The 19,109-nt window shown below is 59.5% G+C and overlaps 1 protein-coding gene across 1 annotated transcript; it reads right to left on the bottom strand.

Moving 5' to 3' along the window:
- Nucleotides 1-4,113: 4,113 nt before the first annotated feature.
- Nucleotides 4,114-8,984, bottom strand: LOC144675701 (plexin A3-like). The gene is made up of 2 exons (XM_078536333.1): nucleotides 8,838-8,984; nucleotides 4,114-4,230 (listed from the first exon to the last, which is right to left on the bottom strand). Exons 1-2 carry the CDS (start codon nucleotides 8,964-8,966, stop codon nucleotides 4,135-4,137), a joined length of 225 nt encoding a protein of 74 aa, XP_078392459.1. The 5' UTR covers nucleotides 8,967-8,984; the 3' UTR covers nucleotides 4,114-4,134.
- Between the last annotated feature and the right edge of the window lie 10,125 nt (nucleotides 8,985-19,109).

Here is a 19,109-nt window from a genome sequence, read left to right as displayed (position 1 = left end):
CATTCAGCCCACCATGCCCCTCCTAGCCCTTTGAAATTCCTATCCAATTAGTCCCCCGACCTACTCTTTTCCCATATCTCGGCAAAATTTTCCCCTTCAAAGTGTTCATCCAATTTGAGTGTGAATCTGCTCCCGCCGCCCGTTCAGGCAGCACCTTCCAGGTTGGGGCAAGTAGGGGGCTGGGGCCAAGCCTCCCGCACTTCTGTCTCGATTTTTCAGCCCTCGGGACCCTGGCCAGCCCTTCCAATGGGCAGGGCCGCCACCACAGGCAGCCAATCAGCGCAGAGCAATCTCCCGCCGACCTCGGTGTGGTAATGCCCCAGCGGGTCAACACCCGGGGAGCGCGGAGCTGTTGGCACGTGGGAGCGGGGGTTGCCAGTGGCCTCTGCTCAGATTGCCACGGAGAGTCCGGGAGGCGGTGCCATAGCCTGTGCCGCTAAAGCTGGCCCACACCCCCCCTCCTTTCCAAGAAGTGAGGTCAACCGAATCCCGAATCCTGCTTCGCCTCGGGTCAGGGAGTGCGTACCAGCTGATGGATCAGTCAACTTCTACTGCCCCTGTAAAGTCATGTGTTCCAAAGGCAGCTGAGTGATCGCAGCCTCTGGCGGTCACCCAGAGTTCAATTGCATTTTGGTGAGAGATTTTTTGCCAATTTTAACCTTTCAAATTTCAGGTTGTGGGTACTGTACCCCAGTGTTATACAGTGACAGACCCGTCCCCACCCGTACTGTACCCCAGTGTTACACAGTGACAGACCCGTCCCCACCAGTACTGTACCGCAGTGTTATACAGTGACAGACCCGTCCCCACCAGTACTGTACCCCAGTGTTATACAGTGACAGACCCAACCCCACCAGTACTGTACCCCAGTGTTTTACAGTGACAGACCCGTCCCCACCAGTACTGTACCCCAGTGTTTTACAGTGACAGACCCGTCCCCACCAGTACTGTACCCCAGTGTTTTACAGTGACAGACCCGTCCCCACCAGTACTGTACCCCAGTGTTTTACAGTGACAGACCCGTCCCCACCAGTACTGTACCCCAGTGTTATACAGTGACAGACCCGTCCCCACCCGTACTGTACCGCAGTGTTATACAGTGACAGACCCGTCCCCACCAGTACTGTACCTCAGTGTTATACAGTGACAGACCCATCCCCAGCAGTACTGTACCCATGTTATACAGTGACAGACCTGTCCCCACCAGTTCTGTACCCCAGTGTTATACAGTGACAGACCCGTCCCCACCAATAATGTACCCCAGTGTTATACAGTGACAGACCCGTCCCCGCCAGTACTGTACCCCAGTGTTATACAGGGACAGACCCATCCCCACCAGTACTGTAACCCCAGTGTTATACAGTGACAGACCCATCCCCACCAGTTCTGTACCCCAGTGTTATACAGTGACAGACCCGTCCCCACCAATACTGTACCCCAGTGTTATACAGAGACATACCTGTCCCCACCAGTACTGTACCCCAGTGTTATACAGTGACAGACCTGTACCCCACCAGTACTGTACCCCAGTGTTATACAGTGACAGACCCGTCCCCACCAGTACTGTACCCCAGTGTTACACAGTGACAGACCTGTCCCCACCAGTGCTATACCCCAGTGTTACACAGTGACAGACCCGTCCCCACCAGTACTGTAGCCCAGTGTTATACAGTGACAGACCCGTCCCCACCAGTACCGTACCCCAGTGTTATACAGTGACAGACCTGTCCCCACCAGTGCTATACCCCAGTGTTACACAGTGACAGACCCGTCCCCACCAGTACTGTAGCCCAGTGTTATACAGTGACAGACCCGTCCCCACCAGTACCGTACCCCAGTGTTATACAGTGACAGACCCGTCCCCACCAGTACTGTACCCCAGTGTTATACAGTGTCAGACCCGTCCCCACCAGTACTGTACCCCAGTGTTATACAGTGACAGACCCGTCCCCACCAGTACTGTACCCCAGTGTTATACAGTGACAGACCCGTCCCCACCAGTACCGTACCCCAGTGTTATACAGTGACAGACCTGTCCCCACCAGTACTGTACCCCAGTGTTATACAGTGACAGACCCGTCCCCACCAGTACTGTACCCCAGTGTTATACAGTGACAGACCCGTCCCCACCAGTACTGTACCTAAGTGTTATACAGTGACAGACCCGTTCCCCCACCAGTACTGTACCCCAGCGTTATACAGTGACAGACCCGTCCCCACCAGTACCGTACCCCAGTGTTATACAGGGACAGACCCGTCCCCACCAGTCAACACTCTGATAAAAATTCCCTGACCACCTGCTGCCTAGCAATGAAGAAGTGGTGGGAAGGACGGGAGGTTATTCAATATACAAGCAAACTGGGAGAAGGTAACACACAAGCCAAGACAGTCCCTGTGATTGCTGGGGATAGAGTGCAGTAATAAATTATATATATATAAATATATATATTAAAAAAAAAATCAAAATTATATTAACTCTATTACAGGACAGTGCTGTCAAGGAAATAAAATTCATTATCTGTCACCGGGTTGCCTAGGGCAAAGAGTGGGAAGGATTTCTTTCTGCTTCGGAGAGGCTCCCTCCTCTTCCTGAGCAGCGCATCACATCTCTGGAGGCCAGGCGGCACTCGAGTGACGCCAACTCCCTCCCCCCCCCCCACCCCCCACCACCGCGAGTTGGCGTACCCCCGGGGTGAGGGATTGATTACCAGCTGGTGTCGTGGGTGCCAACCCCTCGGGTTCTGGGAGGGGGAGTGTCAGGGGGGGGAATGAGCGCGAGGTCAGGGGGTTGAAGGGCTGGGAGGTGGCGGGGGAGGGGGTGGAGAGAATCTAATGGTGTGCACGCTCTTGCGCGTGACGGGACAATGGTCGACGCCTTCTCTGAGGATTGGGTCTGGCCCAGAGCCAGGTGGCGATGGAGTTGTGGGGGCGGGATATGACTTTAAGAAGTGACAATGTTTGGTGGGGGGTGGTTGGGTTGCAGGTTGGCGGTAACCCAGGATAGGATACTTGACAGGTGGGGAGCGGGCGGGGAGAAAATAAACACTCGGAAGGGGAAGGCTATGGGGGCAAGTGTGGGTGAGCAGGAGGAGTGGGGGGGGTGGGGAAGAGGGGGACTGATAGGATAGCTCTCTCAAAGAGTCAGCGCCGACACGATGGACAGAATGGCCTCCTCCTGTATTGCGAGGGAGAGGCTGTAAATTCAGGGTTCCCCCACCCACCCCGCCCCCCGAACCTCTCCGGTCCTCGACGTCCCTCCCCATCCGTCGGACACTCTTTGGCAGATCTCAGAGAGGAGCGCAGGATTGGAATGGGATCCATCCCCACCCACCCACACCCCCCCCCGACCCTCCCCACCCAATCCCAAAACAGGCCAGGCCTGGCCAAGAGCGGGCTGCCCAAACGTGCCCAGCCCTGCCAAGGGAGACCCCACCCCCAACCCTCCGGGACGTGGAATAAGGAACAGGAACGGAGGACAATCGGGGGTGAGGGGGTGTCAAAACTCCAGCACAGTGTTGGTCCCAGTGGTCAGTCAGGCCCATCGGCACTCCAGAGAGTCCGGACAGAGCGACCGTTGACTTTTTCTTAAATAAAAACGCATCACCCCCCCTCCCCGCGCACCCCCCCCCACCCGAAACGGACAACCAATAAATAAACCATCGAGCGCACCGCGATCAGCAGGCCTCGCGCTCCAGGCCCCTCCTCCAGTGTAGGCCTGGGCCCTCCTGAGTCGGCCATCTTGTGGCCCCGGTTGCCCGACGCCCGACGGCTCCCGCCACCCTCGTCCGGGCCGTCAAACGGAATCTTCCGGAAGGTCCGTCGTGCCCCCCCTCCCCGGAGGCGATCCTCCGCGCTGCTGCGGCTGAATGTTCCGGAAATGGTCCAAAAAAAAAGAAGAAAACGCGGGTCCAAACGGCTCCAGGGTTGGCGGGCGGTGGGGAGAGGGCGGAACGATTCTCCGTCTCCCGATCGGCTTTGCCCCCCCCCCCTCCTCCTCCTCCTCGCGCGGGCGCCAGGCCTCCCTTCCCCCGCCCGCGCCGCCCTCTCCTCCCCTTCCCCCCCCCCCCAACACCCACCCCCCAGCCGCCCACACAGCAGCCTTGAGCCGGACTCCTCCCAGGCCACAGCCCGTCTTCAGCTGCTGCCCGCCATCAGGTTCACTGCCTGTTCCAGCTTCTGCCACAGCCGGTGTTTGCGGGCATAAGCGTCGCGCTCCAGGGCGGTGAGGATCTGCGGAGTGGGGGAGGGGGGAAGCGGGAGAGAGAGAGAGGAAGGAAGGAAGACAGTGAGAGAAAGATAGAGAGAGAGACAGAGGTAGATAGTGAGAGACAGAGAGAGAGATAGAAAAAGAGAAATAGTGAAAGAGAGATAGATAGAGAAAGATAGGGAGAGATAGAAAGAGAAAGATAGAGCAATAATGAGAGAGAGACAGACAGAGAGAGATAGAGAAAGAGAGTGAGAGAGATAAAGAAAGATAGAGAGTGAGAGGGATAAAGATAGAGAGACAGATAGTGAAAGAGATCGAGAAAGATAGCGAGATAGCGAGAGGGAAAAGGGTAGAGTGATAGTGAAAGAGAAAGAGAGAGATAGTGAAAGAAAGAGCGATAATGCGAGAGATAAAGATAGTGAGAGGGACAGACGGAGAGAGATATTCAGAGAGAGATGGAGAAAGATAGAGAGAAAGAGATAGTGAGAGAGATAGATAAAGATAGAGCGATAATGAGAGAGATAAAGGTAGTGAGAGAGACAGACAGAGAGAGAATGAAAAAGAGAAAGACAGAGAGAGATAAAGAAAGATAGATAGTGAAAAAGAGAAAGGGATTGTGAGAGAGAGAGATAGTGAGTGAGAGAGAGAGAGAGATAGTGAGTGAGAGAGAGAGAGATAGTGAGTGAGAGAGAGAGAGATAGTGAGAGAGATAGTGAGTGAGAGAGAGAGAGATAGTGAGAGAGATAGTGAGTGAGAGAGAGAGAGATAGTGAGAGAGATAGTGAGTGAGAGAGAGAGAGATAGTGAGTGAGAGAGAGAGAGATAGTGAGTGAGAGAGAGAGAGATAGTGAGAGAGAGAGAGATAGTGAGTGAGAGAGAGAGAGATAGTGAGTGAGAGAGAGAGAGATAGTGAGAGAGAGAGAGATAGTGAGTGAGAGAGAGAGAGATAGTGAGAGAGAGAGAGATAGTGAGTGAGAGAGAGAGAGATAGTGAGTGAGAGAGAGAGTGAGTGAGAGAGAAAGAGAGAAAAAGAGATTGTGAGAGAGAGATATTGAGAAAGACAAAAAGGCAGAAAGTGAGTTAATAAGATAGAGGGAAATAGAAAGATAGGGAGAGTGTGACCAAGGTACATAAGGAGTGAGACAGATGGAGCGAGAGAAAGAAAAGAGGAGAGATAGAGAGGTAATGAGAATGAGATGGAAAGATGGAGATAGAGATGGAGAGGAGAGAGACAGAGAGTCACTCACAGATGGAGAGAGAGACAGATAGAGAGAGAGAGACAGATATTGAGATAGAGCGGGGAGAAGAGAGAGACAGATAGAGAGGGAGAGACAGGGACAGGGGAGGAGAGAGAGACAGATAGAGAGACAAGAGGGGAGGAAAGAGAGAGAGAGAGACAGAGGGGAGGAGAGAGAGTCAAATAGTGAGAGAGACAAGAGGGGAGGAAAGAGAGAGAGAGACAGAGAGGGGAGGAGAGAGAGTCAGAGAGAGAGAGACACAGAGGGGAGGAGAGAGACACAGAGCAAGTGCAAGGAGAAGGAATGATAGAAACAGTGAAGGAGACAGGGAGATCGGGAACGAGACAGAGAGAGAGGGAGAGCGAGAGTCAGAACCAGGGAATGAGAGAGAGGGAAAGAAAAATAAACAAGAACACAGGTTCAGGAGGAAGAGGGAGAAGTGGGTGAAGGGAGAGAGAATAAGTGTGAAAAAGAAAGTGGGTGAAGAGGAAAGAGAGGGAGGAATCGGGAGAGAGGGAAAACAGACCTTCATTAGCCAAGGAAATGACCAGTTCATGTGAATCACTTAGTAAAAAGCTCTGTTAGCCAGCGAACAGCAAGGGGGCGAGCTAACCTTTCACGGGCCATTCGGCCCCTCGAGCTCGTTCAGTCAGATCATGGCTGACCTATCCCCTGAGCCCAGAGCCCTTGGCTCTGTAATCCCTTGGCTTGCAAACAACCCCATCATTGCTCTCGGGTTTAAAAGTGGGGCGGGGGGGAACCTGCTTTCTGTCAGAGGCAGCGCCCACACTTCCGATGTCCTGGGGCAGAATTCTCCCCTCGTCGCTCGCTCGGCCAATACTTCAGTCAGCGGGCGCACGCAGCCTGCCCTCCGAGGATTAAGAGGACCCGTTAAGCCCACTAACTAATTCATTTCATTGATTTTTCTCCCTGCCCGTCCGACCTTACGGTTGACAGGGCCAAGAGGCCTTTGCATTTTTTGCCAAACCTCATCCCTCATCGCGACCCAATTGGTTCCTTTCAAAACCCTTAAAAAAAGCTTGGTTAAATTACCCCTTAACCTCCGATATTCCAAGGCGTGCAAACCGTCCGCCATCGCTCCTCATAATCTAATCATTCAGGCGAATCTACCCAAGGATTTAGGAGCAGGAGGAGGCCATTCGGCCCCTCGATCCTGCTCCCCCATTGGATAAGACCGTGGCTGATCTAATTGTTCCTCAACTCCACTTTCCTGTCCGTCCCCCTCATAACCCTCGACTCCCCTCGCCGATCAGAAATCTGTCTCACTCGGCCTTGAATATATTCAGTGACCCGGCCCCCGCCGCTCTCTGGGGGGCGGGGGAGAGAATTCCACAGACTGACCTCCCTCTGAGAGAAGAAATTCCTCCTCATCTCCATCTTCAATGGGAGACCCCTCATTCTGAAACTGTGCCCCCCTCCCCTCGTTCTAGATTCACCCCCACGAGGTGGGGAAACATCCTCTCAGCATCCACCCTGTCAAACCCCCTCCCCTCAGAATCTGATATGTTTCAATAAGATCACCTCTCATTCTTCTCAACTCCAATGGGTAGAGGCCCAACCTGCTCAACCTTTCCTCATCAGACAAACCCCCTTCATCCCAGAAATCAATCAGAAGGTACTGAGGTGCTAAGAAGCCCAATTTAGTCACAGAATCACAGTATTTTAACAGCACAGGAGGCCATTCAGCCCATCGTATCTGCACTGTCTCTCCAAGTGTGCGTTGTGACCTAGTGCCATTGCCCTGCCTTTTCCCCGTACCCCCTGCACCTTGTTTCTATTCAAATAATCATCCAATGCCCTCTTGAACGCCTCGATTGAACCTGCTTCCCCAACACTCCCAGGGCAGGGCATTCCCAGACCCGAACCCGCTCGCTGAGTGGGAAAGTTATTTTCAAACGCCACGAGTGGGAACAGCTTCTTCCTGGTCTACTCTGTCCAACCCCCTCATGATTTTGAACATCTCCATCCAAACCTCCTCTCAGCCTCCTTCACAGAATCACACAGGGCAGAAGAGGCCCTTCGGCCCATCGAGTCTGCACCGACACCGTGAGAAACACCTGACCTACCTACCCTAACCCCATTGACCAGCACTTGGCCCCATCGCCTTGAATGTTATGACGATGACAAGAGCTCATCCAGGTACTTTTTAAAGGATGTGAGGCAACCCGCCTCCACCACCCTCCCAGGCAGCGCATTCCAGACCCTCACCACCCTCTGGGTAAAAAAAGTATTTCCTCACATCCTCCCCCCTAAACCTCCTGCCCCTCACCTTGAACTTGTGTCCCCTCGTGACTGACCCTTCAACTAAGGGGAACAACAGAGAAGACTGAGGGGCGACCTGATCGAGGTGTACAAGATTATGAGGGTCATGGACAGGGTGGACATCCACCCTGTCCATGCCCCTCATAATCTTGGACACCTCGATCAGGTCGCCCCTCAGTCTTCACTGCTCCAACGAAAACAATCCAAGTCTATCCAACCTCTCTTCATAACTAAAATGTTTCGTCCCAGGCAACGTCCTGGTGAATCTCCTCTGCACCCCCTCCAGTGCAATCACATCCTTCCTACAATGTGGCGACCAGAACTGCACCCAGTACTCCAGCTGTGGCCTCACCAAGGTTCTATACAACTCCCAACATGACCTCCCTACTTTTGTAACCTATGCCTCGATTGATAAAGGCAAGTGTCCCATATGCCCTTTTTCACCACCCCACTAACATGCCCCTCCGCCTTCAGAGATCTTTCCAAGGAGAACAGTCCCAACCTCTCCCATCTATCATCATAGCCGAGGTTTACTGAAAGACCTGGATAGAGTGGACGTGGGGAAGATGTTTCCATAAGTAGGAGAGACTAGGACCCGAGGGCACAGCCTCAGAGTAAAGGGAAGACCTTTTAGAACAGAGATGAGGAGAAACTTCTTTAGCCAGAGAGTGGGTGAATCTATGGAATTCATTGCCACAGAAGGCTGTGGAGGCCAGGTCATTGAGTGTATTTAAGACCGAGATAGATAGGTTCTTTATTGGTAAGGGGATCAAAGGTTACGGGGAGAAGGCGGGAGAATGGGGTTGAGAAACTGATCAGCCATGATTGAATGGCGGAGCAGACTGGATGGGCCGAATGGCCTAATTTCTGCTCCTATGTCTTATGGTCTTATGGTTTCTCCATCCCTGGAACTGTTCTTGCAAACCTCTCCTGCGCTCTCTCTGGTGTGACCTGGCAACCAAACTGGGGTCAACGAACGACACCCCACCATCGCCAAACTGGGCGTCAATGAACCATCGCTTGGCGTTGGACCTCCCCACCCCCCCACCTTCTCTCCTACCCTTTCCAGCCCTGGGTCCCTTACGATGGGCCTCTCAGTCATTGACTTACCTCGTCCCGGTACTTGTTAATGTAGAAATAGAGTTCGTTGAGGGCACTCAGGGTGTTGAATTCGTTGGCGTGGAGGCGAGACTGCTCGGCCAGGTAGGCGTCCATGTCCTGGTCGCTGATGGCCGTCATCTTGCTGATATCCCGGTAGTACCTGTAATAGGGGGCGGTGAAAGGTCAGAGGTTGCTTTCCAACTCGGTGGGCAATTCGGGAAGGCTGAGGGGCAACTGGGGATATGGGGGGTCGGTGTGGGGGGTGGGGGGGCGGGGGGTACGGGGACCAACGCAGCCAGGAGTCCAGCGCCTGAGAAGGTAGCTGAGGAGGTTCCACCGTGATGCCACACATGGCTGAATTGCCTGCCTGACGCTCTCCTCCTCCCCACTCGTGCACATTCCAGGAAGGGTCAGCAGCTGGTCTATGCTTCCCTTTCTCTAGCCAAGGGACAGTGAAACTCCTACTGGCTGCATTCAGCTGTCACACTGCCTTTTCCGCCGTCCTCTTTCTCTCTCTCTCTTTCTCTCTGTTCGGTGTCTCTATCATTTCCTCTCTCTCTATTCCTTCCAGTCTCCCTTCCGTTCACCTCTCTTCCTCTGTTGCTTTTTGCTATTGCCCTCTGTCTTTCTCTCTCTCTCTTTCTCCCTCTCTCTGTCCTTCTATCTCTCTGTCTCTCTCACTCGCTCCATCTCTTCTGTTTCTCCTCTTTCTGTCTCTTCCCCCTCCCCCTTTCTCTCTCCCTGTCTCTCTCATCTGTCTCTCTCCTATCTCTGTCTCTTGACTCTCTCTTAGTCTCTCTTTCAGTTCTCATTCACTTGCTCGTTCTCGTTCACTCTCTCTCTTTTTCACTCTTGCCGTCTCTTTTTTATACTCTGTCTCTCTCTCTCTCTCTCATTGTCTTTATCTTGTCTCTCTCTTTTTCTGTCTCGTGTCTCCCCTTCTCTCTTTTATTCTCTCCCTCTGTTTCTTGCTCTGTCTCTTGTTCTCTCTCTTTCTCTATCTCTCTCTAGTTCTGTCTATCTCTGTCTCTCTCTCTGTTTCTCCACCTCTCCCTCTCTCTCTCACGTGCTCTCTCTCTCTTTCTCTCTGTCTCTCTCTCATTGTCTGTATCTCTTGTTTCTCTTTTTCTGTCTGTGACTCTCTTTATTTCTGTCTCTCGCTCTCTGTCTCTTGCTCCGTTTTTGTCCCTCTCTGTGACTCTCTCTCTTCTCTCCATCTCTCCCTCTCTTTCTGTATCTCCCTCTGTCTCTCTCTCTCTCTGTCTCTCTGTCTCTCCATCTCTCTCTCTTTCTGTCTCTCTCTTGCTCTTCATCTCTTTGTGTCCCTTCCCTCTCTATTTCTGCCTCTCTCTTTTTCTCTCTCTGTCTCTCTCGCTCTCTCTCTGTCTGTCTTTCTCTGTCTCTGTGTCTCTCCCTCTGTCTCTCCATCTCTCTCACTCTCTCTTTCTTTCTGTCTGTCTCTCCCTCTGTATCTCTTGCTTTTCATCTGTGTCCCTCCCATCTCTATTTCTGCCTCTCTCTTTTTCTCTCCCTGTCTCTCTCGCTCTCTCTCTGTCTGTCTCTCTCCCTGTCTGTCTCTATCTCTCTTCCTCTCCATCTCTCCCTCTCTCTATCTCTCTCTCTGTCTCCCTGTCTGTTTCTCTCTCTCTGTCTGTCTGTCTGTCTCTCTCTCTCTCTCTCTGTCTCTGTCTCTCTCTGCCTGTCTGTCTCTCTCTGCCTGTCTGTCTCTCTCTCCCTGTCTGTTTCTCCCTCTCTGTCTCTCTGCCTGTCTCTCTCTCTCTGCCTGTCTGTCTCTCTCTGCCTGTCTGTCTCTCTCTCCCTGTCTGTTTCTCCCTCTCTGTCTCTCTGCCTGTCTCTCTCTCTCTGCCTGTCTCTCTCTGTCTGTCGCTCTCTGTTTGTCTCTCTCTCGCTTGTCGTCTCTTTGTATCCCTCCCCTCTCTACTTCTGCCTCACTCTTTTCCTCCCTCTGTCTCTCTCAGGGGAACCCATGCTGGTTCAGGAGCCACACCGATCGCGGGGAGACACACCGATCGCGGGGAGACACACCGATCGCGGGGGAGACACACCGATCGCGGGGGAGACACACCGATCGCGGGGAGACACACCGATCGCGGGGAGACACACCGATCGCGGGGGAGACACACCGATCGCGGGGGAGAGACACCGATCGCGGGGGAGACACACCGATCGCGGGGAGACACACCGATCGCGGGGAGACACACCGATCGCGGGGAGTCACACCGATCGCGGGGAGACACACCGATCGCGGGGAGACACACCGATCGCGGGGAGACACACCGATCGCGGGGAGTCACACCGATCACGGGAGAGACACACCGATCGCGGGGAGTCACACCGATCGCGGGGAGACACACCGATCGCGGGGAGACACACCGATCGCGGGGAGTCACACCGATCGCGGGGAGACACACCGATCGCGGGGAGAGACACACCGATCGCGGGGGAGACACACCGATCGCGGGGAGAGACACCGATCGCGGGGAGAGACACACCGATCGCGGGGAGACACACCGATCGCGGGGAGACACACCGATCGCGGGGGAGACACACCGATCGCGGGGAGACACACCGATCGCGGGAGAGACACACCGATCGCGGGGAGACACACCGATCGCGGGGGAGACACACCGATCGCGGGGAGACACACCGATCGCGGGGAGTCACACCGATCGCGGGGGAGACACACCGATCGCGAAGAGACACACCGATCGCGGGGAGTCACACCGATCGCGGGGGAGACACACCGATCGCGGGGAGACACACCGATCGCGGGGAGACACACCGATCGCGGGGAGACACACCGATCGCGGGGGAGAGACACCGATCGCGGGGGAGACACACCGATCGCGGGGAGACACACCGATCGCGGGGGAGACACACCGATCGCGGGGGAGACACACCGATCGCGGGGAGTCACACCGATCGCGGGGAGTCACACCGATCGCGGGGAGACACACCGATCGCGGGGGAGACACACCGATCGCGGGGAGTCACACCGATCGCGGGGAGACACACCGATCGCGGGGAGACACACCGATCGCGGGGAGACACACCGATCGCGGGGGAGACACACCGATCGCGGGGAGACACACCGATCGCGGGGGAGACACACCGATCGCGGGGAGACACACCGATCGCGGGGAGTCACACCGATCGCGGGGAGACACACCGATCGCGGGGAGACACACCGATCGCGGGGGAGACACACCGATCGCGGGGGAGACACACCGATCGCGGGGAGACACACCGATCGCGGGGAGTCACACCGATCGCGGGGAGTCACACCGATCGCGGGGGAGACACACCGATCGCGGGGGAGACACACCGATCGCGGGGAGACACACCGATCGCGGGGAGTCACACCGATCGCGGGGAGAGACACCGATCGCGGGGAGACACACCGATCGCGGGGGAGTCACACCGATCGCGGGGAGTCACACCGATCGCGGGGGAGACACACAGATCGCGGGGAGTCACACCGATCGCGGGGAGAGACACCGATCGCGGGGGAGACACACCGATCGCGGGGAGACACACCGATCGCGGGGGAGACACACCGATCGCGGTGGAGACACACCGATCGCGGGGAGACACACCGATCGCGGGGGAGACACACCGATCGCGGGGAGTCACACCGATCGCGGGGAGACACACCGATCGCGGGGAGACACACCGATCGCGGGGAGACACACCGATCGCGGGGAGACACACCGATCGCGGGGGAGACACACCGATCGCGGGGGAGACACACCGATCGCGGGGAGACTCACCGATCGCGGGGAGACACACCGATCGCGGGGAGACACACCGATCGCGGGGGAGACACACCGATCGCGGGGAGACACACCGATCGCGGGGGAGAGACACCGATCGCGGGGAGTCATACCGATCGCGGGGAGAGACACCAATCGCGGGGAGACACACCGATCGCGGGGGAGACACACCGATCGCGGGGGAGACACACCGATCGCGGGGAGACACACCGATCGCGGGGGAGAGACACCGATCGCGGGGGAGACACACCGATCGCGGGGGAGACACACCGATCGCGGGGAGACACACCGATCGCGGGGAGACACACCGATCGCGAGGAGTCGCACCGATCGCGGGGGAGACACTCCGATCGCGGGGGAGACACACCGATCGCGGGGAGACACACCGATCGCGGGGAGACACACCGATCGCGGGGAGACACACCGATCGCGGGGAGACACACCGATCGCGGGGAGAGACACCGATCGCGGGGAGTCACACCGATCGCGGGGAGAGACACCGATCGCGGGGAGAGACACCGATCGCGGGGAGTCACACCGATCGCGGGGAGACACACCGATCGCGGGGGAGTCACACCGATCGCGGGGAGTCACACCGATCGCGGGGAGACACACCGATCGCGGGGAGAGACACCGATCGCGGGGGAGACACACCGATCGCGGGGAGACACACCGATCGCGGGGAGACACACCGATCGCGGGGGAGACACACCGATCGCGGGGAGACACACCGATCGCGGGGAGACACACCGATCGCGGGGAGACACACCGATCGCGGGGAGACACACCGATCGCGGGGAGTCACACCGATCGCGGGGAGTCACACCGATCGCGTGGAGTCACACCGATCGCGGGGAGACACACCGATCGCGGGGAGACACACCGATCGCGGGGGAGTCACACCGATCGCGGGGAGACACACCGATCGCGGGGAGACACACCGATCGCGGGGAGACACACCGATCGCGGGAAGACACACCGATCGCGGGGAGAGACACCGATCGCGGGGAGACACACCGATCGCGGGGAGACACACCGATCGCGGGGGAGACACACCGATCGCGGGGGAGACACACCGATCGCGGGGAGACACACCGATAACGGGGAGACACACCGATCGCGGGGGAGACACACCGATCGCGGGGGAGACACAGCGATCGCGGGGAGACACACCGATCGCGGGGAGACACACCGATCGCGGGGAGACACACCGATCGCGGGGGAGACACACCGATCGCGGGGAGACACACCGATCGCGGGGGAGACACACCGATCGCGGGGAGACACACCGATCGCGGGGGAGACACACCGATCGCGGGGAGACACACCGATCGCGGGGGATACACACCGATCGCGGGGAGACACACCGATCGCGGGGAGACACACCGATCGCGGGGAGACACACCGATCGCGGGGAGAGACACCGATCGCGGGGAGAGACACCGATCGCGGGGGAGACACACCGATCGCGGGGAGAGACACCGATCGCGGGGAGACACACCGATCGCGGGGAGACACACCGATCGCGGGGAGACACACCGATCGCGGGGGAGTCACACCGATCGCGGGGAGACACACCGATCGCGGGGAGTCACACCGATCGCGGGGAGACAGAGCGATCGCGGGGAGACACACCGATCACGGGGAGACACACCGATCGCGGGGAGACACACCGATCGCGGGGAGACACACCGATCGGGGGGGAGACACACCGATCGCGGGGAGACACACCGATCGCAGGGAGAGACACACCGATCGCGGGGAGACACACCGATCGCGGGGGAGTCACACCGATCGCGGGGAGACACACCGATTGCGGGGGAGACACACCGATCACGGGAGACAAACCGATCGCGGGGAGACACACCGATCGCGGGGAGACACACCAATCGCGGGGAGACACACCGATCGCGGGGAGACACACCGATCGCGGGGAGTAACACCGATCGCGGGGGAGACACACCGATCACGGGAGACACACCGATCGCGGGGAGACACACCGATCGCGGGGAGACACACCGATCGCGGGGAGACACACCGATCACGGGAGACACACCGATCGCGGGGAGACACACCGATCGCGGGGAGACACACCGATCACGGGAGACACACCGATCGCGGGGAGACACACCGATCGCGGGGGAGACACACCGATCGCGGGGAGACACACCGATCGCGGGGAGACACACCGATCGAGGGGAGAGACACCGATCGCTGGGAGATACACCGATCGCGGGGAGTCACACCGATCGCGGGGAGACACACCGATCGCGGGGAGTCACACCGATCGCGGGGGAGACACACCGATCGCGGGGAGACACACCGATCGCGGGGAGACACCGATCGCGGGGAGATACACCGATCGCAGTGAGTCACACCGATCGCGGGGGAGACACACCGATCGCGGGGAGACACACCGATCGCGGGGGAGACACACCGATCGCGGGGGAGACACACCGATCGCGGGGAGAGACACCGATCGCGGGGAGACACACCGATCGCGGGGAGTCACACCGATCGCGGGGAGTCACACCAATCGCGGGGGAGACACACCGATCGCGGGGGAGTCACACCGATCGCGGGGAGACACACCGATCGCGGGGAGACACACCGATCGCGGGGAGAGACACCGATCGCGGGGGAGTCACACCGATCGCGGGGGAGACACACAGATCGCGGGGAGTCACACCGATCGCGGGGAGAGACACCGATCGCGGGGGAGACACACCGATCGCGGGGAGACACACCGATCGCGGGGGAGACACACCGATCGCGGGGGAGACACACCGATCGCGGGGAGACACACCGATCGCGGGGGAGACACACCGATCGCGGGGAGTCACACCGATCGCGGGGAGACACACCGATCGCGGGGAGACACACCGATCGCGGGGAGACACACCGATCGCGGGGGAGACACACCGATCGCGGGGAGACACACCGATCGCGGGGGAGAGACACCGATCGCGGGGGAGACACACCGATCGCGGGGAGACACACCGATCGCGGGGAGACACACCGATCGCGGGGAGATACACCGATCGCGGGGAGTCACACCGATCGCGGGGAGACACACCGATCGCGGGGAGTCACACCGATCGCGGGGAGACACACCGATCGCGGGGAGACACACCGATCGCGGGGAGTCACACCGATCGCGGGGGAGACACACCGATCGCGGGGGAGACACACCGATCGCGGGGAGACACACCGATCGCGGGGAGACACACCGATCGCGAGGAGAGACACCGATCGCGGGGAGAGACACCGATCGCGGGGAGAGACACCGATCGCGGGGAGTCACACCGATCGCGGGGAGACACACCGATCGCGGGGGAGTCACACCGATCGCGGGGAGTCACACCGATCGCGGGGAGACACACCGATCGCGGGGAGAGACACCGATCGCGGGGGAGACACACGGATCGCGGGGAGACACACCGATCGCGGGGAGACACACCGATCGCGGGGGAGACACACCGATCGCGGGGAGACACACCGATCGCGGGGAGACACACCGATCGCGGGGAGACACACCGATCGCGGGGAGACACACCGATCGCGGGGAGTCACACCGATCGCGGGGAGTCACACCGATCGCGGGGAGACACACCGATCGCGGGGAGACACACCGATCGCGGGGGAGTCACACCGATCGCGGGGAGACACACCGATCGCGGGGAGACACACCGATCGCGGGGAGACACACCGATCGCGGGGAGAGACACCGATCGCGGGGAGAGACACCGATCGCGGGGAGACACACCGATCGCGGGGAGACACACCGATCGCGGGGGAGACACACCGATCGCGGGGGAGACACACCGATCGCGGGGAGACACACCGATCGCGGGGAGACACACCGATCGCGGGGGAGACACAGCGATCGCGGGGGAGACACAGCGATCGCGGGGAGACACACCGATCGCGGGGAGACACACCGATCGCGGGGAGACACACCGATCGCGGGGAGACACACCGATCGCGGGGAGAGACACCGATCGCGGGGAGAGACACCGATCGCGGGGAGAGACACCGATCGCGGGGGAGACACACCGATCGCGGGGAGACACACCGATCGCGGGGAGTCACACCGATCGCGGGGAGAGACACCGATCGCGGGGAGAGACACCGATCGCGGGGAGTCACACCGATCGCGGGGAGACACACCGATCGCGGGGGAGTCACACCGATCGCGGGGAGTCACACCGATCGCGGGGAGACACACCGATCGCGGGGAGAGACACCGATCGCGGGGGAGACACACCGATCGCGGGGAGACACACCGATCGCGGGGAGACACACCGATCGCGGGGGAGACACACCGATCGCGGGGAGACACACCGATCGCGGGGAGACACACCGATCGCGGGGAGACACACCGATCGCGGGGAGACACACCGATCGCGGGGAGTCACACCGATCGCGGGGAGTCACACCGATCGCGTGGAGTCACACCGATCGCGGGGAGACACACCGATCGCGGGGAGACACACCGATCGCGGGGGAGTCACACCGATCGCGGGGAGACACACCGATCGCGGGGAGACACACCGATCGCGGGGAGACACACCGATCGCGGGGAGACACACCGATCGCGGGGAGACACACCGATCGCGGGGAGACACACCGATCGCGGGGAGACACACCGATCGCGGGGGAGACACACCGATCGCGGGGGAGACACACCGATCGCGGGGAGACACACCGATCGCGGGGAGACACACCGATCGCGGGGGAGACACACCGATCGCGGGGGAGACACAGCGATCGCGGGGAGACACACCGATCGCGGGGAGACACACCGATCGCGGGGAGACACACCGATCGCGGGGGAGACACACCGATCGCGGGGAGACACACCGATCGCGGGGGAGACACACCGATCGCGGGGAGACACACCGATCGCGGGGGAGACACACCGATCGCGGGGAGACACACCGATCGCGGGGGATACACACCGATCGCGGGGAGACACACCGATCGCGGGGAGACACACCGATCGCGGGGAGACACACCGATCGCGGGGAGAGACACCGATCGCGGGGAGAGACACCGATCGCGGGGGAGACACACCGATCGCGGGGAGAGACACCGATCGCGGGGAGACACACCGATCGCGGGGAGACACACCGATCGCGGGGAGACACACCGATCGCGGGGGAGTCACACCGATCGCGGGGAGACACACCGATCGCGGGGAGTCACACCGATCGCGGGGAGACAGAGCGATCGCGGGGAGACACACCGATCACGGGGAGACACACCGATCGCGGGGAGACACACCGATCGCGGGGAGACACACCGATCGGGGGGAGACACACCGATCGCGGGGAGACACACCGATCGCAGGGAGAGACACACCGATCGCGGGGAGACACACCGATCGCGGGGGAGTCACACCGATCGCGGGGAGACACACCGATTGCGGGGGAGACACACCGATCACGGGAGACAAACCGATCGCGGGGAGACACACCGATCGCGGGGAGACACACCAATCGCGGGGAGACACACCGATCGCGGGGAGACACACCGATCGCGGGGAGTAACACCGATCGCGGGGGAGACACACCGATCACGGGAGACACACCGATCGCGGGGAGACACACCGATCGCGGGGAGACACACCGATCGCGGGGAGACACACCGATCACGGGAGACACACCGATCGCGGGGAGACACACCGATCGCGGGGAGACACACCGATCACGGGAGACACACCGATCGCGGGGAGACACACCGATCGCGGGGAGACACACCGATCGCGGGGAGACACACCGATCGCGGGGAGACACACCGATCGAGGGGAGAGACACCGATCGCTGGGAGATACACCGATCGCGGGGAGTCACACCGATCGCGGGGAGACACACCGATCGCGGGGAGTCACACCGATCGCGGGGGAGACACACCGATCGCGGGGAGACACACCGATCGCGGGGAGACACCGATCGCGGGGAGATACACCGATCGCAGTGAGTCACACCGATCGCGGGGGAGACACACCGATCGCGGGGAGACACAACCGATCGCGGGGGAGACACACCGATCGCGGGGGAGACACACCGATCGCGGGGAGAGACACCGATCGCGGGGAGACACACCGATCGCGGGGAGTCACACCGATCGCGGGGAGTCACACCAATCGCGGGGGAGACACACCGATCGCGGGGGAGTCACACCGATCGCGGGGAGACACACCGATCGCGGGGAGACACACCGATCGCGGGGAGAGACACCGATCGCGGGGGAGTCACACCGATCGCGGGGGAGACACACAGATCGCGGGGAGTCACACCGATCGCGGGGAGAGACACCGATCGCGGGGGAGACACACCGATCGCGGGGAGACACACCGATCGCGGGGGAGACACACCGATCGCGGGGGAGACACACCGATCGCGGGGAGACACACCGATCGCGGGGGAGACACACCGATCGCGGGGAGTCACACCGATCGCGGGGAGACACACCGATCGCGGGG

This window comes from Cetorhinus maximus, unplaced genomic scaffold (genome assembly GCF_964194155.1).
Source record: "Cetorhinus maximus unplaced genomic scaffold, sCetMax3.hap1.1 HAP1_SCAFFOLD_1107, whole genome shotgun sequence".
NCBI classification, from domain to species: Eukaryota; Metazoa; Chordata; class Chondrichthyes; order Lamniformes; family Cetorhinidae; genus Cetorhinus; species Cetorhinus maximus.
Note: the sequence above shows the minus strand (reverse complement) of the source record. Positions and strands in the feature narration are given on the sequence as shown.

Bases quoted from the DNA above. Each gene is read 5' to 3' on its own strand.
- LOC144675701 (XM_078536333.1), bottom strand. From the start codon at position 8,966: ATGACGGCCATCAGCGACCAGGACATGGACGCCTACCTGGCCGAGCAG. The intron at 4,231-8,837 runs GTAAGTCAATGA...CCCACTCCGCAG, and splicing joins TTAACAAGTACCGGGACGAG to ATCCTCACCGCCCTGGAGCG.